Raw genomic sequence first — 23,379 nt, 5'->3', positions numbered from 1 at the left:
TACTTTATTCATATTAATGTACAACATTAACAAGTGTAATTGCTTGTTATATGCTTAAAAAAAATATCTAAAATCATTAACATGGCTGTTTAAATCTAGTTATATAGACAGTGATTAGAGAGATTTCTTGGTGTTGCAGTGTATATCGTTCAAATAGAAAACAATTAACTGCGCAAATTTTTTAATTAATATTCAGTGATAAACTATTTTTGTACATATATTGTCATATTGAGGCGTCAAAGTAACATTTTGGATAGAAAATTAAGTTAAACCTGACATATTATTATTAAAATGTAAAGTCCTATCATGTCAGTAAAATATGAAGCGTTCAAATAGTAATAATTATAAAAATAAGATATTATAATAGATTTACAAAATAAATGAAATAATGTTTAAATTTTTATTAAATTACTACATACCTAATTCAAAATAATTTAATGGATATCTGATTATTATTAGTTACAAAAAAATTTAGAATTCAGCTGGCCAAAACAAAACTTAAATACTTACATTACATTATCCTACAGTTGTTGTTTAATATTGAAATAAAAAAGGACAACATTCAGAAAAATATCAATATAACAAAACACATACATGTAGATACTGCATAATTACATGTAATAAATTCTGATTATCTTATAAACTTATACAAAGGGAAAAAATATTAAAGAAAAGTGTCTTACGTTTGAAAACTTTCACAATTATATATTTATACGGTTTCAAATAAAATGACAAAGTAATTAAGTTTCATGCTAAGAGGTAAATTTAGTTTTTTCAATATTTAAATAAAGTTTATTGCTTTCAGTAAAAGTAGTACCAGCATTTAAAAAACTTGAGTGCTTGTGAAGTACTTGGCTTAACTAATTTAATCTACTTTTTCTCTCCCTAAAACTAACTTTTTAATAGTTCATACAAGTCCTATGTCTATTATTACTTTTCATAATATAAAAGTTTTTTTAGAGTAAACTTATTATTTTTTATTTAAAAAGTAATTAATTATATTTTTTCCTTGTGAAAAAATTAACAAACTGAATTGCAAAAATTGTTAGGTAAGTAAATTTATACAATATTTAATATCAAAAACTACAAAAGAAGGATACAATTTTGCTTAAAATGAGAAAAAAAATATTTTAATTATATTTTTTACTATTTTTTTACAACAATATAAAATACAAAAAAAAAAAAATAAATAAATAAAAAGAAACAAAATATAATTTCGATTTTACACTCAAAATTTAATATACTTCTATGAAAAAGAACAGAAACATAATATTTTAATTACTATTGATAACACAAAATATTTCCAAACTACCATACTTGATGAAAGTCTTACTAATTAAATGCTTCCGATGATTTTTTAAATTAAATTCAAGGAATAACAAGGTTATTTTAAAAGAATATCATATTAAAAAAAAAGTAATTTTGTTCTTGTCATTTGTATTTTTCATTAACATCTCAAATCAACTCTTCCTTTATAAGAATATTTGAATGAGGCAAAACAAGGAAGAATAAAATTCAACTTTGCTTATTCATTAAATATACAAACCTTAAAATGTAGGTCAGTTCTGGAAAAATACAAACTGTTATAATCAATCGTTAACATTAAAACATAAAATTATTTAGAGTGTGAAAACAAAATAAATTTTCTTAACCATATTAATTGAATTTTAAAAAGTGTCAATAAGGAAAATTTGGCTTTAAATTCAAGAGGAACTATTATTTTAAATTATTTTTTTTCTTTTGAAAAGAAATTTTATCAAAACAAATAAAAATTTGAAACAAGTTATAATAAATATTTCTAGTGGAACATTAATTTTTTGTACTTGCAATGGATTTTAAATAATTTGGCACTATAACATAGTGTGTGTCCTGAAATACGACTGATAAATTCCTAAATGCAAGAAATTTTATGTGGATTCTATTAAATTCATGAATTTATATTTAGAACAATTATAATACTTTGTGTGAAAAATAGTACCCGTTTATATGCAAAAAGAAATTAACTCATGCATAAATGCATTTGCTCTGTAATGGTAAAAAAAAAAAAAAATGTGTATAAAATATAATCCTAAAAAAAATGATAATAACGACAATAGTATCTTAGAACAAAAATACACTATAAAACCTAAAACAGATAAATTTTTGGAGTAAATGAAAAATATTAAATTTTGATTACAGAACATGTTATTTTGTAACTTAACTCATGGTACCATAAAATAAGACAATTTTAATATGAATATATTTTGGGAAAAAAGAGGAAATAATTTTTTTGTACATAAAATAGATATTTATAAATTTAATCCTAACAGTTGGGCAAGTTTTTTCATGAAAACCTTCCTATTGAACACTCAGTTTTCATTGTACAGTCGAAGTGTGAGCTCCCTTCTTGAACCTTAGTAAACTAAAGTCAATTCTTTATTTATTTTTACATTAAATCGCTTAACTTTCTTTTAGACAAATTTCGATAAAATATAGAAAAAATTTAATTTTTATTTGTTCTCTCAAAGAATCATAAGGTAACAATGAATTTTACTTCATTTTTTTTCTATACATTGAATTTTTATCCGAATTAAATTAATGCTCATTAAGTAGCTTGGTCAATTTTCAACCTTCTATACAGCAAAATATTAAATAGTGAAGCTTTCCTTGATTTCATTAAGCAATTTAATTAGTGTCTAGTTGTAGAACTAAAATTTTTTGAACAACTTGCAAACAAATTATTCTAAAGAAGCATAAAATTCATACGACTTTGATATATACGAATTGTCAGGATGTAAGCAAAGTTAGCTCTTTCATAAAGCAATCACTTCTGTTTTAATACTGGGTTCACAAATAAAAAAACTTAAACTTACTTTAGCTTCATAAATATCTTTTCTTGAACGAGAATCTTTGGAATATCTAATGCTTTCAGAACTTGAACTTCTTTTTCTATGCTCTTTGTGGCTCTGGTCAATTTTAGCAGAAGGTTTTGATTTTTTACGAAGCATATCACTAGAATAATGTTAAAAATAAATAATAAATAAAGATGAGTTATTTTATAAATATAAAGGTAAAATTATATTATTGATAAAGAAATCTTAATAACAATAGTTACAAGATTTGGAATTTATCATTCTGACACAAAGATCATTTAACTACAATGTAACAAGAAAAGAACAAAAATAAAAATGTACCTCTCAACTTCAGAATTGCTGTTTCTACTACTCGATCTGCTACTGCTCTCTTCCTCTTGTGAGTCACTTTCACTAGCTGAGCTACTTGAGCTAGAACGTGTATGCTGTTTCTTATGGTTGCTATAAAAAAGAGAAATTAATATAGGACAAGTTTTTCAAAACAAAAAGATAAAGGAAACAAACTATTTTCCAGCATAAACTAAGTAAAGTAAATGAACAATAATTATTGATCACTTTTTGTCAAGACTTATTAATCACCCCTGTTTAAGTAAAATAAATACTATACTAAAACAATTGAAATAAGGCAAACACTATTTAAACATTTCATTTTCTTATAAAGATTTTTTTTAAAAAAGATATAAACTTTACCAAATAAAATATTTTAATTAATACAGTGGAAACATCTGTAAAATAGATTTGTCTGAAAAACTTTTTCTCCCTTTAAAGTCCTAGTTTTTCTCTCATTTTTTATTGATATGGTATGACAATTAAGAGCAGTCCAAATTTTTGAATTTCTCCAGAAAAAGTTGTGCAAACATGAAAACAAATTGTTTCATTGAAGTTACTCTTTAATAAAAAGATTTGAGGGAAAGTTTCTTTTGTTGATAAAACAATTTATCAAAGTAATGGCTTTTAAAGAAACAATAACTTTCAACTTCTTTGCATTAAAATTTTAAACTTAACTGTACACGCAAGTTAATTATCAAGTCAGGGGCAAAACTATAAGAATCTCTTGTGATTATTCTGATGATTACAATATTTTTACTCTAGAACCCACCACTACTAAGTGAAATCTGAGGTCCATGATTGACCTAAACAGTATGCAAATCAATCTGCCATTGCAAGGATTGGAAGAAATGGAGGGTAAATTATAATTGTTTTATACCAATCCATACATAAAAGCTTTATAGCTGCAAAACTATTAATTATATTGACTTGCATTTGATCTTATTAAACTAAACGTAAATAAAATGTTTAAGAATAAAAAAAAGAATGTCTTCAATGTCAGATATGGAAAGTACATAAGTAAAACCATTAATCCATTCAACTTGTAATGCCTAACGTGTAAATAGATACAAGTTTAAATTTGCATTTTTCAAATATAAAATCTTGATAACTTCTATACCATTCATTTAGAATTGGATTCATTTGATTCAGAGCAAAAAGTACTTGTAAACAATACCTCATTTATCTAGATAGCAATATTTAAATATCTCACCCCTCCTTCCAGTATAACTCTTAAAGATAGAATGTAAAGTGTCCCAATGTCTTTAAATCATATTTATATCATGTACTACAAATAATAAAAATTTAATTCTTATGTCACAAAGTGCACTTTTAAGTGGAAAAATTGAGAGAGCAATTACCTTTTATGCTTGTTTTTTTCTTTGCTTGGTTTTTTTAACTTTTTCTTTTTATGAACTTCTACTGATTCAGATCTGTTTAAAAAATGTACATAATTTAATAATATTACTAGTCCACAGTGTAAATAATTTAGAAATCCAATTGTTATGACATTGTTTATGTAAAACTACGACATTTTAAAATATGTACATATATACATAAGAAAGGCTAAAAACATTACCGAAGTTCCAAAAAAGGATGGCCAATGTAGAAAAAAAAAAGAAATAAACATGTTAATGGTCTTTGAATATATAATCTATTTCATTTCAAAAACATGTTAAAAAACTGAGTCCAATTCTGTTTATGTGCAATGTTAAAAAATAATTTTTAGTCCAAATAATTTTTAAAAGCAATTGTCTTTTCATGCAAGATAATTAGATTAGGTTGATCAGTGAACATCAAGCAGAGAATGAAAGGGGAAAATGAATAAAAATCTATTGATAAATCAAAAAAAGATTTTTTTCATAAATAATGTTCTTTCATCTTTTTTACAAAAAAATAATATATGGTATATGTAAAACAAACTCATTTAAAATAAATAAATAAATAAAAAATATTAATGGGCAATTTCACGATTCATGAAAGTTATGTTTGTAACTTTCAATGCATACAACTCAGATTAAAAATATCAAACTATTCTAATAACTTTCTTTTAGGTAACTATCAGTATTATTAACACTTACTCCGATTCTAGAATTTTCATAGGTGAAATTTTCCTAAAACCTAAAAACTGAGATTTATGGATGTAACACAAATATATTAATCTGTTACATAATATGTTTAATTTTCAAAAAATTCTAAAGCCTACGAAAAATAGTGAAAATCAGAGGAAGTGCAAACAGCAACAATTTTTATACAGAGTTATACACATTTAAAGTTTGCAAGCATGAGATTCATAAATTGTGGAATTTCAATGATTGAAGCACTTTAAACTTTTTGTTAAAAAAATTATGGAAAAGACCCCTGAGTGATGATGTTCATATCTGGTAAAATAAAATATTGTACAACAATTTGAGATAAACGTAACTGCAATGTATACATTGATGTAAATCATTGTGTTTATAGAGCATATTTTCACAAATCTAAATTTTCTTTACGTGAAAAAAAATTTGTGTTAAGTAATTAACGATATTTAATAATTAATAATATTGAATAATTAACAATATTTATAATTGGCAGCATAAGAAAAAGCTTTCTTTCTGTTTTGGTTTTAGTAAAACAGAAAATTTAGAGTTTCCAAGTGAAACAAAACAACAGAAAAAAAACTTTTCAAAATGTCTTTAAATTCTGTTCTTACATCATTAAACAGAAAAGAGAAATAAAAACACTTTTCAATAGCCTCTTACTTAGCTAACAACTTTCCCAGCATTTTTATTTTAGAAATATTAATGGAAAGTTAAATTTGCTAAGTAGTCTAATAAATAGTAATCTAATAAATCCAGTCATAAAAAAAAATTAAAAAATTAAAATTTTGGAAATTTTAATAAACTTTTTTTTTCTCCAACTTTTTCAAAGCACTGATTTTTTTAAATTGATCTTCAGATTTAGTTAAATAAACTGCATGCAAAACCTTGTAAGCATGAAAATTAAGTGTTAGATAGATTATTGTTTTCAAACAAGAGTAATTTTTTTACATAACACTTTGAGCATATCACACCCAAATATTGCTATGTTTATTTTTTATCATCTTACCCTTTGTGAACAAACTGATCTGCTGAGAAATTCTGTTGAGTTGCATTGATGTTCTAATAATATTTTTGTAACCACCAGAACATGAGGGTAAATTTTTAATACAGTAGGGAACCGATTATCTGGAACGATCGGAACCGTCACTATTCTGGATAACTGATTTTTCCAGTTTTATGAATCACTACAAAAAGCCGTTTTTTTATTGTTAAATCCAACTAAATAAAAAAATATTTGGAGATAATCTTAAAAAGAAGAAAAAACGAAGTAACACACTAATGATTATTTCCAAAATGATGGTAAGGTAAACATCGTTCAAAAAAGAAAGAAAATTCCTAAAATCTTATAAGGAAAAAAAAATTTTTTTAAAAAATGGGGGGGAAATTTATCGAATATCGTTCCGGTTTTTTGGTTTTCTGATTTCCGGATAACGAGTTCCGCACTGTACTACATTTTCATTTCTAATTTTCAAACTCAATCATTATCCATATTGGTGATTAATTGCATATGAATGAAAGCAGAAGTTAATGACAAAAAAATAGAAGGCTCCTAACTTACTATTTCTGATTCATTGTTAAAAATGTTTAAGATTTACATTTATCTATTGTGTAGTTATTCATTAACAAACAATAGTTTTTCTGACCCTTTCAATACTCAGAATGCATTCAAAAGACAGCAATGCATTTTGTTTAAATGCTTCGAATATTTTTATGATCTGATTAAATATATAAAATCTTCTGAACAGTAAAATTCACTGAAAATTTAAATCCTAATATCAATAACAGAGTTTTCTAGATTATCGAGCCAGTTCTCCATCACCTCATAAATACAACATTCGTGGAGGGATGCAAAGGAAGTTCTCTATGATCCATTCTGGTTTTAGAAAACTGCTGTTTACCTCTGTTAACCTTCTATAGCTTCATCTGTCATACTCTAATTTCTATTCTCAAACTATCAATCCAAATAATTATTTATTTTTTAAATATTAAATATTTTATTAAAATAAACACAATAATTTTAGTTGGTGCAGCATATGTGTCAGCAATAACTTGCAAACCATTAAATTATATTTACCTATTTGCAGTGTAAAAAAAAAAAAATTATTTTCTAAAACCTTATTTGAACCCATCAGATAAATTTTAAACAAAGAAAATATAATTTAAATATTTGTAACAAGTGAGGATTAAATATGATATTAATTCAATAAACACAAGTACATTTTGAGGAAAAAATAGCAAAACCCCTAAGTTTCATATTCACTATAGCATACATTTTATATGCACTTACCTATTCATTTTTAACAAAGTTAGAAATTTTTTTAACAGGTTCAAATTGGCATAACAGTCATATCAATGAAAGAAATCTTATTTCTAACAACTGAGAGAAACTCATACGATAACATATCATACATAGAATTGTCCATGAGAAATCATATATGATCAAGACAGTCGACCCTATCCTCGACTGCTCTCTAGAGAAGATCTCTTTGTGGATCTGGTCTATATGCTTGATATGCTCAAAGTTGCTGGCGTCATTGACTTGATTTAGCATCGCTAACAATAGAAGACTGGCAACAACAACAGAATTTTCAATTCAATTTTCCCTTCCTAATTTACTTATAATTTAAAATTGACAGAGATTTAAAAATAGTAATTATCATAAATTCATCGGACAAACTATAGTAAGATAAAATAGTCATACTGTTGTAACACAATATTTTGGACAAATTTTCTCTTAAGAGACTTTACTACACTGGTCTTCAACCAATTTATAAATTTTTTTAAATAATCTAAAAATAAGTTAAGTACGGTGTAAATATTCACTGAATGTAAAGTTGAAAACTTCAATTCCAAGCATTTAGGGTATTGACATTTTTCCCCCAGTTGTACACATATTTTTAATATTAGATACTCAGAGAATATAAAATATGTTCAGAAAATACTAAGCTTAAAGAACGTAATTGTTCTTATAATCATCATTTAAAAATCTATATTTTTTTTTAGAAAAGTAGTAACATTTACCTTTAATCAATATGCCCTTGCACACAGCAAAAGAAAGGGAAGAGATTAAAATTTCTGATCATTTTAATTAAAAAATTTGAACATTGTCTCACTAGAAATAATTTTGCAATTTTTATCTTTTAACCAAAAAAAAAGTTTATGTATTTAAACACATGGTAGAAAATATTTATTTATTACACAATTAAAAGAAGAAATGGTGAATATAGGTAAAATATATATTACTACTAATCAATAAAGAGTTTATGCACACTATTTAAAAATCACAAAAGTATGTGAAATAATGGCTAATAAAGTTGAAAACACATAAAGTTGAAATATTTATTAAATTTTGACATTGTTATAATACATAAAACTATTTTGAAAAAAATATAATGCATATTGATAAATTTTTGCATTTTTAAAAAATATTTAAACGATGAGAGTGAATAAAATACCTGCATTATGTTTAACAAAATGTTAATTCAAACCTCCTAATATTAAACCTCAGGGTTAACTTTTTACATATTTCCTTCAAAAATATCAAGAAGTCAAGTTTTATATTTTTCTTTTGGAAGAATACAAGTAAGACTAACATTTAGTAGGTTAAATAAAAATTACATAACTATAAATAAACATGAATTAAAAAAACAATTTTCATTTAAGATATTTAAGTTTTTAAAAAATTTCTAAAATAAAATCTTTTACCAGATACAAAAGAAACTTTAAAAAAATATTTTGAAGTAATTAAAATATTAGAATTTTCAATTTTCATATCATAGAATAGCATTTATTATAAAACATCAGAACAAATATAGTTTAATAATATCCAAAATTAACTTTGATCTAATAAATAAGGGTTATAATGTTAGTATTTATCAATGTTAGTATTTATTAGTATTTTATTAATCTTAAATTTTAAAAAAAAATCATTGATAGACTCTGAGAGGAAAAGAATATTTCAAAAGAAATAAAATTCTTACCGTTCTTTTCTGTGCCTTTTTGCACTTTTCTTTTTCTTAGAAACAGTATCACCTCTAAAATAGAAATAAAGCTTAAGATATTTTATCAGGGAATGAATAATATATGCAGGAGAAAAAGAAAAAAAATAATAAGTGATTTCTAAAAAAATTAAAATATTTATATAATTATGAAATCTTATAAATAACTATCAGTCAATAAAAGTGTGAAGTTTAATTATATCTGTAACTGCAACTAATTTTATAGGTTTGGTGATAAGATACTAGTAGAATTGACTTTCAAACAAATAAACAAAGCTGCAAAAATTACAAAATGTCATTATAGGAATAGATAAAATATACTTTACATTTTTGTTTGATGGGAACACAATTTTACCATAATTTTATTTCTAAAACACTTAAAATGCTAACTTATATTTTTTAGTAAGAATGCATACATAATCTGTAAATAATTTTTGAAGCACCTAAAAATATATATTATTAATGAGTTTTTAAATACTAATTGGTTTTCTGCTTTTTATTGAATTATAAATTGTATAATAACTGCAGATTAAAGACTGAAAAAGCATCCAATCTAATTTGTACATTTAACCCAGTTGGACAAATTTCAGTTTTTGAAGAATGTAAAAATTTTAATTTAACTGCATTATCTCGTTTTATAAAAAAAAAGGTTGTAGCTTTATATATATATATATCAGGGCGTGAAACTTTCATTCGTTAGTGGCGATCAATTATTTAAGGTAAGTTTTACCTTCCAAAATTTTGAGTTTTAAAATCTCCATGCCCTTAGGCTATAATGCTTAAATAAAGTAGCACATTAAAATGTTTTAAAATCAAGCAACAGAATTTTCTTTTATTTAGAATAAAAACCTGCTTTTCAACTATGAAACCATTGCTTCTAGAAACTTTGAAATCTTAAGCCAACCTTATTTTAATTTAATATTACAGTGCCCGCCGCTAATAAAATCACCGGATAATAAAATCAGCCGCTTTATAAAATCAAATCGGCAAGAACCGAATCGTTACAATATTAATACATGTTAAAAACATCCTTTAATAAAATCAACACCGCCGCTTTTTAAAATCAAAATTTTGACTACATAATAAATCAAAAGTGCGATATTTCAGCTTCTTTTGTCCTTATTTATAAAATTTTAATTTTTCGAAGTTTAAAGACTTTTTTAGAAGAAGCAATAGTTACTCACAAGCCTGTGAAACTGGTGTGGTTAGCACTTTCCTGCGATATTCATAGTGTAAGAGTTAAGGAAAAATGTGGGTGGTAAGCGGCGAGTTCATAGAAATCAATTTATCAATGTTAATTCCTTGGCTTGAATGAAGTTTGGAGAAACCTATCTCACTCAACAGGGGATCGAATTCTTATCTTACTTTTTATTGAATGAACCATAGAAGGGAGAGAAGTTTCTTTTGTTATCTATCTTAACAGAGAACATGAATAGATTTCCAAAAACTGTCTGTGCTCATGTTCCATATTATTTAAGCCGTTTGAGTAAATTATAGTTAGAGTTAGAGCACATATCATTTTTAAGTTCGTTTGGTGTTAAATTTTATCAGCATGCCGAAAAGGAAGGATTTGAGTCTTAAAGATAAATTCGAAGTGTTGCAAAACTATGATAAGCTTCCTAAATGTAGTCAACGTGAAGCTTCAATGGAGATGGGGCTCATAACTGTTTCGAAGAAATGATCAGCAATGAAGAAAATGAAATGGACGAGAATTTTTCACGTTACGTAGCTATTGACGATAACCTGCAAACATCAGGAGAAAAATCTGATTCTGAAATTGTTACAGACATCAAAAATTGCAAAGTTATTTCCCATCAAGAAATGGAGGAATCAGACTCAGAAGATGAAATAAACTCATCAGTGCCATCTTCAATGGAAGTCAGAAAAGCACTTAATGTATTGCGGCAAGCTTTAGAACAAAGAGGAGGAATATTGAAAACTATAAAAACTTCTATAAACTCTCAAATGATGTTGAAAAGTTAATTTTAAATACTGCAACTCAAGCAACCATTGATCGGTTTTTTGCAAAACTTTTGTAAATTTAATCTTATGTAGGGTTTTACTTTATTAAAATAATTAAATTAGTTAAAATAAAGCATTAATCTGATCATTATTTCAGCTTTTAAAGTGTGTGCATTTAGAATATATCGTAAAAAAATTTTTTTTTTCTCCAAATGTTGAATTGCCTCTTAATAAAATCAGCCGCTTAATAAAATCAAAAGAGCATAAAACGAAAGTGATTTTAATAAACGGCGGGCACTGTATTATGATTGCAATAAATGTGTTTTGAATTTGAAGCCCCTATATTCTTTTATGATTTCAGCTATTAAAAAGTTTTTCATACTTTTTATGAATGTAAAATTGTGGGGAGAAACTAATGAAGAGTTAGCACTTTTTTCAGATAAAATAAAAAGAAGAAGAAAAAAAAAGAGAAAAAAACACAAAACATCAATTAAGAAGAGAGGGAAGAGGATCTTTGTAAAATTGTGCAAATTCAGAAATACATCTTTAAAATGGAAGCGCAGAGCGCAGTTTAAAAAAATAGTTTATTAACTAAACAGCAAATTAAAATTGAATAAATGTAGTCATACTTCAGTAACTGTTCTAGGATTCTTCAGTTCATGAAAATTTATTTTTTAAAAATAAAAATTCGGGGATCATTATTTATCCCAGAAATGTACTGATTAGGAATTATCCTGAGTCACCCTAAATTTTGCCTCACAGCCAATTACAGATTAATATCCTTATATTGTGATTCGCGACTCTTCAACTAGGTTATATACAGGGACTCATCCAGAATTTCATGTATAAAAAATTTCCACAAAAATTTTCATTTCATAAAAATTAATTGAAATTCTATCATAAGTACCTTTCTCGACTACTATGAGATTTCTTCTTTTTTCTCTTCTTATTCTTTTCCTTTTCTTGAGATTTTTCAGGCGAAGAATCACTGCTTGAATCTGGAATAAGCCTGCCATAGAAAAAAAATTTTTTTTAAGTAGTTCCTTATTTATATTAAATCATGGTAATTAATTACAGAATAAATATATTTTAAGATTGTTACTTATTTCTATTATTAAAAACTTAAATATTAACAGAAACGACCAAAGTAACAAACAATAATAATAAACTAAGTCAACATTTTTGAAAAAATTCAGAAGACAAATAAAATTCCATTTCTTAAAAAGACAATAAAAATTATTCTATAAGCATTTAGCAAAAAAAATAAAATAATAATAATAATAATAATAATAAAATTTAAAAAAAACTATCATAAAAATAAATAAATAAATAAAATAAAATAAAAAACTTTTTACGTGAATTTCTTTTACCAATTGACCACAAAATCATTTTTAGAAAATACCAGTTATTTGATATAAGTTGTAATAAAATAAAAATAAAATTTTAATAAAGCTTTTCATAAGTTGACTGAATTTTAAATGACTGTCGAAGAATTTTTCAAGTTTTACAACAGTTTTTACAAAAATTTTTGAACTTCAAAAACGTATAATTTTTCATAATTATTAAGAAAGCCATTACTCATTTTCAGAATGGGGGGGGGGGAATCTGAAAATCGTGGAGCATAAAAGTCTTCTCTGCTGCCTTGCTTGCATATTGCCAACCTTCCAAAATAAAAATTCATATTTCTTAACAAGGATTCAATTTGTTAAAAATTGAAGGTAGTTTTCTATCAATAATTTCCAAACACAAAATCACATTCTACAAGACAAAGTTAACATTTTTTATGCAGATATTAATTTAAATAAATGGAACATATTTAACATGCTATTAACTTATAAAAGTTAAAAGCATGCAAATAAAATATAAGAAAGAAAATAAAGAGAAGTCACCAGTTTCCAAGGTTACAGAATCTTAATTTTTGAGTTAAAAAATTAATTTTTGGTATACAAGTAATCATATTGCTTTTTAAAAGAAAATTTAAAAATTCAAAATTCCTTTTTTACTCCCTTTATAATATTATTTTGAAGGTAGCAATTTTGCTGATATTTTTGAGAAGTTATAATAAGGAAGGAAGGCTGATAAATAGTGCCGAAATCAACATATAAATTTAACTAAACTTATTTTCAACAAGAGCCTTAAAAGCAAAAAACTATTTTAATTAGACAAAATACATAGACAATATGATAGATAATTACGTATATTTCTTTTTAGCTTCCTCGGCAGCAGCTGCTGCAGCTTCTTTGGACTTCCTTTCTGGATCCAATGAGCTCCCTTCTACAAAGAATGGACTGATACCAAGAGCTTCTCGCATCTTTGCATTTTTTTCCTGGCTGGCTTCTGCAATTTGGTGGCTTTCTTTAACACTGAAACAGAAAATGAAATATTAACAACAAATATTTTTATTATCTGGACATGAGTACTTCTTTTCGCATGAAATCAGACATATAAGGTAGTTATCCCAAAACATATTAATTATGCTGAATAATATAGCAATATGTTGGATCTTTTTATAATTCTTGATTTGTAAACATTATGAAAATAACACAGATTTTTGAAGAAAGAATTGTTATCTGGCTTGCAGTTGTGCACCTTTGGAATATCAACACAAATGTTTTTTTAACAATGAAATAATAAGTCATGTAATCTTATGTTCAATATTAATGCATTTTACTTTTATTTGGAGAAATAAAGAAAGAAAAGAAATGACATATTTTATATTCCCTTTTCTTTTTCTAAGAACTACAATAGCATAGTGGTTAAGGTACTGAGTTGTCATTGTGAAAAATCGAGGTTCCATCCCCGACTTCAAAGCACTCACAAAGCAGATTTAGATAAAAGGACAAATTTTCAGTGAACACAAGATTTTAATTAAAAAACTTCCTTCAAGCATTTAAATTTTTTGTAGCTACTTTCAACCTTTTAGTCACCACTTAATATTGACAAAATTCGCTTGAAGAACACATTTCTTTCAAAAATGTTTTTAATTTTTATAAAAATCCAAACTCATTATTTGCTTACATTTCTTAAAATTTAAAAATTTATTTGTAGTTATAAAACAAGTTATTGAATTTAAAAAATTTTGTTCTTGTATCCGAATCTTCAAAAATTGACTGCTGGTTGGAATAGGGAAATTCTGCTCCGTATTTTATATTTTCATAATGAGTAATATTAAAAAACTTTCCAGGATAGTGACAAATTTTCCCCGAAAGGCATACACGTATATTACGCACATCTGGCTTGAAGTCCACACAGTTTCAGATCAAGCTGTGTCAACTTGTTGAAAAGCAGAGATGGCTGATATGCATAGCCATTATCACATTGTTGGTCTCGAAATGTTGAAGTCTTGACTTACATGACCCTCTTAACCTACAAACTGGCTGTTGTAGGAGCGCTTACATATTTTTACTTTCTCTCTCTGAAGAGAGAGATGTTTGATTAAAAGAGACATTAGTAATTTTAAGAAGTATCTCCGTTTTTTAGCTCACTAAGATATTTTAAAATACATTAACGCTTTTCTAAATAATCTTGTCAATACTGATTACTTAGAGCACCATGTAGTTTAACTATGAATGTAGGTAGTTTAACTCTCTCAGAAATTCTATTCTTTTCTGATAAACTAGGACAATTGAATTTATATCAGTGTGATTTCTAAATACAACAAAATAAAAAAAAACATTTATAAGTATTTTACAAAAAAAGTAAATAAATCATAGTGTTTACTAATAAATTTAAAAAATTTTACTAAAATAACAATAAGCATCCCATTTTTTAATAATATCACAAATCCAAAATTGAAATTTGTTTATTAGAAGAGGGTTTAAACATTCAAAATTTTTAAAGTAACATAATTTCTTACAAAAATAAATTTAGAAATTCAATTAACTTTTTGTGAGAGCCCAATTATTGACATGATCGGTAGTGAAAATAAAAGACTAAGATAAATATTAAACCATTAAAAAAAATTTTTTTTTAAAAAGTCAAAAAATAAAATTTAAAAAATTTACAAAAAGCACACCTCTTTCGATTTCTATAATTAATTGTTTTTAATAAATTATAATAAATTATATAATAAATAATTATTTGTAAAATATATTCCATAACAGATTATTTGCAAAATTATATAAATATAATATCATTTCAAACGAAAAAAATATCTCTAATTATCCATTTCAGGTTAATTAATCTACGTTCCGCTATTATCAATTTTGAAGTTTTAAATTCAATTAGGAAACTAATTAAACTTATTATTTTTATTTATCTTTTGTTAATTAACAAAATAATCATATGATAGGGGGGAAATCCTTTGAAATCAAATAAGAATTAGTCGCATCACAAATTCTAATAAAGTTTGAGAACAAATTATGGCGCTATTTTGGAGTTCCAAAAATAGAAACGAAAAATACAAGAAAAATGTCATTTCCAAATGTCTCCTCACAACAACGACCATTCTCAAATCATTTGTTTCAGAAACCCGCTATACATCGAAAGATGAACAGATACGCAAGATCGAGCAACTGCATTTTTACATCCATGTTGTTATAAGTATCACCATATTTATTTACCTGTAAAATGTGGTCATAGTTCGTTGATTGTCACTAGTCTGATGTGAAGGCCTGTCTCCAGTTCCGGTAACATTAAGTCCTCGGAGAAAAGCCGGTGGAATTCTGGGTAACAGGACTCCCCACATCTAAAAATCGATCCGTTTTTGGGGACGGCGCAGTGCTAGGCAGGAAAGGCGACAATCCCATCTCCAGGAAAATTGAAAGGCAAGCGATTCGTAAATCGAGATATTTTACACGGGCTGTTTTATCGAATTAAATTAGGGGAATAATTTAAAGTTTTTTCTTTTATAGATAAGCAGAAAGGAAGTGCTAATAGCTTTGAATCTTGAATGGTGATCGTTAGCAACGATGATTTAAAAAAAACAGGAACGACGCGATCAATTAGTTGCTAAAATCTCCCTCGTAGTTGTTACAAAACAGAATTCCTAGACGATCAATGGAACAAGGTTTATAATATATTTAATTTTAGCACAATTTTAAGATACAATTTTCGATAAATTTTTCATTTATTTTATTTATTTTTTAAATTTAACATTAATCAAAACAAAATACTGCCAAATGAAATACTATTGCATGATTTATCGACATTTATTTTTAATAAAATAAAAATACAGCAAAAATTAAGGGAATTTACATACAGTAATCTTACGGTAGAAGTTTGTTAGTACAGATTATTTGCATAGCTTGCTTTAGTAAAATAATAACAGTCGTATCAAAACTACAACAAAAAGTAGAACGTCAAAATTTTTTGGAAAAAAAAAAAAAAAAAGTGAGGAGAAGAAACGATTATTAAATTTAGAACTGGTATTGCTAATCTGCTAATCGAAAGATTAAAAATAGTTAAATTATGTTAATTATAAAATAGTTACAGTTCCTACCCCTTTTTTGAAACGTTGAACGGAAAAGCAGAAGAAAAATATTGCATTTTCAAATAAATTAAAAAATATCTAAGTTTTTTCGTAACCTTTCTCTCTTTTCTGAAGTAAAAGTTGGAATTCAAATTGCGTAAATTCAGGAATAGTACTCTAGTACACATACTTGCTGTTTTGTTTGAGGAATGTGACTTAGGTAGAGTTTATTTTAAAATGCAACAATCAGTTTCTGGAAGGAAAAAAAAAAAAAGCTTTGGAAACAGTTTTATAGAAACAGGATTTTCACCCTATGGAACTGCCTTGGAAAAATTATGTTCTGTCAAAAACGGTAACATACTAAAATTTCATGATCGAAGCTTTTAGAATTAGTAGTATTCCGAGAAGGAGTACCTGAAAGTACTCCTTTTCACCTCTTGGGGCAAGTTGGATCACATAATAAAAATATATTTAGAAACAATGCTGAAGGAAATACAGTAATTGCATTATATTTTTAGTATTTTAAATGAAAAATGCATTTTTAAGGAATAAAAGTCTAATAAAATAAATTTTCAGTTGTAAAAAAAAATCATTTTTATTTTACACAATTATTTATTGAATTTTATTAAAAACAAAATTTTGGCACTTACGCTAAATGATTTGACTCAGTAGCTAAAATTATTAATAACAAAATAAACGTAAATAAAAAATAATAAATGTTTTTCGCAAATTAAATGTGTCAAATGATAGATCAAGCAGTAGCTGTGCAATGAAAACCGTGATTTTTCCTAAATAGAGTGCATGAAAAATAAGAATATCATCTTCATACCTTATTATTTATCCACGTTTGTTGGATATAAAAAATATTTTTATCACCTTTGTACACAAATACAGTTTAAATTAAGACATAAAAAAAGACAAAATCTAAAAATCATATGTCTCTAAAAATTTTGTTAGCTATAATTCCTTAAAAAAAAATTTATTATTCTTTAAAAATATTTCTTTTTTTTTTTTTAAATTTTGTTTCAGTTTAACATATTATACAGTTTAACATTTAATATTTCAGACAATTTTTATTTTTTATTTAATGTGAATAAAACTAGTTTAATGTAATTGAATTGATGTAATTGAAATTAATAAAATGCATATTTCTTTACTAGATAAATACTAAGTAATTTTTAAATATTTGTTAGTTTATATTTCCTATAAGTTTGTTACTCTTCATTTCAGACGTGTGTAACATAAATTTAAAAAAAAAAAAAAAAAAAATTCATGAAAGACTTTTCTCCTTCATAAAAAGTATAAATTTAAATGATTATTATAACTAAAATAATGCTTATAAGAAAGTTTCTCTGAATTATTACGATGGTCTAACCAACCCCCGGTTTTTAATATACAAACTTACCCCGCTTTCAGAAAAAGACCATAATTTTTTTTTTCTTCATCATATTAATCTAAATAGTTGCAAATAATTGTTAGGTGAAAGAGCTAAACCTTTTAAAATAATTGCAATTCATTGCTCGATTTCAATAGAAATAAATTTTAGAAGGTTAAGCATTAGAGTAGTAGATTTGTATAAATTACTTAGCAGAGCTAAAGTACAAATAGTTGCAACAAAAATAGTCCACTTAAACCTAGTCAAGCGATTTTCTTACAGAATTTGTAGTATAAGTGGTGCACCATGTTAATGAAAGAAAAAAAATATGTAATAGCATAATAATATTTAATAGATAATTGAACCTAATCAAACATGTCCCGAGTTCCAACCTAATTTGTCTTTCCCTATATTTCTTATATATGCAACACATATCACAAAATTATAAAAATTCCTATAAATATAAAAAGCAAATTTCACACACAAGTTATTAATGATAACATATCTTGAATTTTCTTCCGAAACATTGGGTTTCTAAAATATATATTTCATTAGTTAGAAATAAGTAAGAAAATAAAAGTTCTTTTGGGAAGTAGTTGAATTGCGAATCGGCAAATAACTAAAAGCGGTTGATATAAAGCATAACACAAACGATATGAAGTACTTGATGTATTAAAATTCAACAATGTTATTAACTAGGCTTGATACAAAAGTAAAAAGGAAACCAAACATCCTCAATTTTTATAAAATCAAAACTATAATAAAGATCTAAAATAAAGCTTTTTATCTGCTTAAATAGCTTTGAACAGATATGACATTATTACTAAATATTATGCAACCTTTTTATGTTTTAAATAGCAAGGTAATTATAAGTCATATCTTTATATGACTATATATAAGTCAAGGAATTATAAGTCTAGGTATTTATAAGTCAAGGAATTACTTTGATGTAACAACAAGCACATGGAATATATTTTAAAAAAGTTTCCCTAGCATTACTAACTACATCATTTTTAAAACACAAATTAACGAAATGAATTCTACTAAGAAAAATATTATTAAGTTTAAATTTTATTTCTTTAAAAAAAACATTATGCACGGAATTATAATCAATTAAAATATAATTTTGTTTTTGGATAAGGGATTTGAAATCCTAAGGAATAAAAAACATACAGATTTCTAACATAAATGTCCAAAACATTCATTTGCGAAAATTAATAAAAATAGGAAACAATTAATTCATAGTAGCTTTTTTTCTTCTTTCCTTCTCTGGATTGGAGAGGGATAAGTAAATATGTAAGTATACATATTTTAAAGTCAAGATAATTTATATAAAGCAAATCATTAAAATTATCACCCTGTTATGCGAATATATCATATATATTTTAAGGGCTAATACTTTCGTGATTCATCGACTAGTAAAGCTTTTATTTAAGGAAATAAATGAATGTTATAATTATATCTAAGAATTTCGCAAGAAAAAATATAAAATTTTTATAAATAATAAAACGAACAAAATGAACTCAAGGTATGAAATGAAATTGTGTTACAAATCATTTGATTATATTCTTGACATGAGAACATAAAAGAAAGGGGAAAGAAAAATTGATGCAAAAACACAAAAAATGAAGAGGGGGAAAAAAAAGAAAGAAAAATTATAGGGGTACACCCGGATATGCTTAAAATTGGAAGGAAAAAAAAAGATACTAAAAAACCACCATTTATGAAATCGTTTTCTAAAGAAGTTACGAAAAAAAAAAGTTTTTTTGAAAACGATTCTATAAATTAGAATCGCTTTTGGAAATCGCTCATTAGAATCGCTTTCTAAACTTCAAGTTTTCAAAATCCTTGTCATTGAAAAAAGAAATATTAATTAACACTTTTATGGTCATGAATTATTTATAAAATGGTTTTTAAATTGTGGAACAAATCTAAATATTTATTTAGAATGTTTCGTTAAGAAAATTTAAATATAGAGTTTGCCTGTACTATTTTGCCAGTGAAATTTTTTTTTCTATTGGAAATGCCTACAATTTGCAGTAAATCTTTTAAAAAAATCTAGAGGAAACGAGTTCTTTAAAGTTAAAGGACGATTAATTCTCACCCCCACGCATGGAAGCTTTCAGTCCACCACCACATCGGCTCGGTAGCACGGGAGATATTCCTGAAAAGCCGCCTCTGGCCTCTACCAAAAGACGGGATGGCAAGGAGACGCATTCTGCTGATCGGACCCCACACAGACTGAGAAGCTGAAGAGAAAATGTTATAGCAGTGAAGCTTTTTTTCAAGGTACTCATTTCAGGGAGTGAGAAAAAAATCCAGTTTTTGAAATTTTTCTTCGCATACATTAGATTTTTTTTTTTCTTCTTCTTTTAGGCAGAAAGCGACAGTGAGAAATAATTTATTTTATTGTAAGCCTAGAGACGGAATCGGTAAAAAAAAAGTGGAATTTATAGTCTTATTTTTTTTTCCCTCAGTAACCCAACGGGAGGTAAGAAGTTAAGTATATCCAAGTATTATTCAACGCCCAGTTAAACTGTGGGGAAACAACAAAAAAAAAATATTTTTTAATATAATAAACAGCTTGGAGGTTTTTTTTTTTGAGAAAATGGATATGGTTATGCAACCTTTATATTCAAGGTCAAATTACAAGTAGAATCATCAGCATTATAAAGTAATAAATTAAATTTTTAAGTTAATAAGGAGTTACTAGTTGTCAAAAAAATTAATTTTATTAATTTTGATACCTTGATTTCGCATATATGGGTGATTCTTTGGAAACATGACAATTGGGAACAAAAAATTTCTTCAAATTTAAAGTCTTTAAAATAATCGAATTTTTTTTTTGCATATTTATTCAGTTACATTTTTTAATATCTTACAGACAGCATTGTAGTTTATTGACATTTGCTAAAGAAGAAGAAAAAAAATAGAAATTCACCAAATTTTGAATGCCAGGAAAATGACATATTAGCTTAGAAGTTAAAAAAAAACAGTCATTTTAAGCTAATAGTAAGTAATTCAACTTAAGCCTTTGCGTTAGATGGACCATGAATTGCTTAAATTAATTCTTTTATTTACTGTAGAAAGAACCAAAAATGTTTTTGTTGCTGATATGTACAGATTAAAATTTTGCACAATAATCAATCATTAAATAAAATTAAAAAAAACTTTGATTACATTCAAGCGTATTACAATCTTACATAAACTTGGTATTAGGTTAATATTTGCTTTCTCTCTTTATATTCAACTGTTTAAAAATATTTCTGGTAACTGTTTCAATGTCCTGGCATTCATAAGCCATGAAAATGACAGCCAGGATAATGACAATTTACCATTATACAGCATTTAACTTTAATTTATCTTTCTTATTATTTAATTATACTTCTTTGTTAACTAAAGAAGTATGCATTGAATCAATATCATGTGCTGGCCGAGACAAATATCATATTTGGTGCCGAATGAAATGAGTTAAATATCGTTAATTCCTTTTTTTTCATTAATTAAACTGTGCTACTAAAATAAAGGAAAGACTTATTTAAAATTTTTAATGTCGTCGGTATTTGATGTTTAGATTTTAATCAGATTTCATTGTTCACCAAAGAAGTCTGCATTGAATCAATATCATGTGCTGGCCGAAACAAATATCATTTTTGGTGCTGAATGAAATGAGTTAAATATCGTTAATTCCTTCTTTTTTTTTATTAATTAAACTGGGCTACTAAAATAAAGGAAAGACTTTTTAAAAATTTTTAATGTCGTCGGTATTTGATGTTTATATTTTAATCAGATTTCATTGTTCACAAAAGAAGTCTGTATTGAATCAATATCATGTGCTGGCCGAGACAAATATCATATTTGGTGCCGAATGAAATGAGTTAAATATCGTTAATTCCTTTTTTTTTTTTCATTAATTAAACTGTGCTACTAAAATAAAGGAAAGACTTATTTAAAAATTTTAATGTAGTCGGTATTTGATGTTTAGATTTTAATCAGATTTCATTGTTCACAAAAGAAGTCTGCATTGAATCAATATCATGTGCTGGCCGAGACAAATATCATTTTTGGTGCCGAATGAAATGAGTTAAATATCGTTAATTCCTTCTTTATTTTTTCATTAATTAAACTGTGCTACTAAAATAAAGGAAAGACTTTTTAAAAATTTTTAATGTCGTCGGTATTTGATGTTTATATTTTAATCAGATTTCATTGTTCACCAAAGAAGTCTGCATTGAATCAATATCATTAGCTGGCCGAAACAAATATCATTTTTGGTGCCGAATGAAATGAGTTAAATATCGTTAATTCCTTCTTTTTTTTTCATTAATTAAACTGTACTACTAAAATAAAGGAAAGACCTTTAAAATATTTTTAATGTCGTCGGTATTTGATGTTTATATTTTAATCAGATATCATTGTTAATTAATACCGATTCATTGATAGTTTATCTTCTTTTTTTATCTACCCCATATAATGAACGGGTATTCAGCGAGTGAAATATTAAGAATAATGCGAACATAAAAATGATCTGAACTCGCAGATGCTGATAACCTCGACTGCATTACAACAAATTATACGAAAAATTTTATTTTTAAAGCTGATTTGCCTTTTCCATTGATTAGCTACTTCATTCATTCATCCATTGATCAACAAAGTCAACCTTGATTGATTTACTAACACTCGAAATTTACTGATTCCTTTTTTTCATCTGTTTTTTCAGATATTCTTCCTTCTTTATTCACTCTTTACCATGTTAAGAATTTTTCATAATAATGACTACCAGTGCGACGAGAACTTATAACATTATGCTTTTAAAGAATTGAAAGCAAACACACTTACTATTGGTATTGTGTGAAACAAAAACTAACAACTGAAAAAAAAATTTAAAAAATTTTAAGTTGTTTGCATAAAAAATAACAAAATAATAATCATAAATAAATGGAGTCAAAGCTAAGGAAAATATTAAGCGAATCTAGCAAAAGTCAACATTCAATCTTCCTAGGTTTACGTACAGGTTTCATAAACCTTTAAGAAAACTAATAAACTTGTTCCATTAAAATTGTAATAAATAAATTCATCGTTAATAGTTTGTCGCAATAACAGATTTGAAATGAAATACATAATTTTATATAAATTTTATGCCTTTCATATTTTTTTTACAAAATAATCATTATTTAAATAAATTAAAATACATGTGTTTTAAATCTAAGCAGTAAGATATAAAACAAGGAGTGTACAACTTGTGGTCTTCGGATGATTCATATACTACATAGTCCTCATTGCAACCAAAAAATATTAATGAAAAAAAAAAGAAAAAAAAACATTAATAGAAGTAGAACATTTATAATTGTCTCTCACACTGATTTCAAGG

General features: G+C 25.8%; 2 protein-coding genes across 21 annotated transcripts in view; one reads left to right on the top strand and one right to left on the bottom strand.

The window, feature by feature from the left end:
• Positions 1-23,379, top strand: part of LOC107455966 (ran-specific GTPase-activating protein) — a 237,077-nt gene that overhangs the window by 92,640 nt on the left and 121,058 nt on the right. The window lies entirely within an intron of this gene.
• The window catches only part of LOC107455963 (serine/arginine repetitive matrix protein 2), an 87,010-nt gene that overhangs the window by 26,170 nt on the left and 37,461 nt on the right, over positions 1-23,379 (bottom strand). For 19 of the 20 annotated variants that reach the window (XR_001585648.3, XR_001585646.3, XR_006225226.2 and 16 more), the window contains 6 exons: positions 13,419-13,586; positions 12,131-12,232; positions 9,244-9,297; positions 4,541-4,612; positions 3,174-3,293; positions 2,853-2,991 (listed from right to left, as the gene is read on the bottom strand). Coding sequence is in view for 13 of the 20 variants with exons in the window: in XM_071179802.1 (XP_071035903.1) it covers positions 2,853-2,991; positions 3,174-3,293; positions 4,541-4,612; positions 9,244-9,297; positions 12,131-12,232; positions 13,419-13,586 (655 nt within the window). In the remaining 7 variants the exon portion in view is untranslated. Of the gene's footprint in view, positions 1-2,852; positions 2,992-3,173; positions 3,294-4,540; positions 4,613-9,243; positions 9,298-12,130; positions 12,233-13,418; positions 13,587-15,785; positions 15,926-23,379 lie in introns of those variants that run through there. The other variant, XM_043043006.2, reaches the window with a different exon arrangement.

This window comes from Parasteatoda tepidariorum, chromosome 4, assembly GCF_043381705.1.
Source record: "Parasteatoda tepidariorum isolate YZ-2023 chromosome 4, CAS_Ptep_4.0, whole genome shotgun sequence".
Taxonomy (NCBI): domain Eukaryota; kingdom Metazoa; phylum Arthropoda; class Arachnida; order Araneae; family Theridiidae; genus Parasteatoda; species Parasteatoda tepidariorum.
The sequence above is the reverse complement of the archived record's forward strand: the minus strand, read 5'-3'. Positions and strand labels throughout refer to the sequence as shown.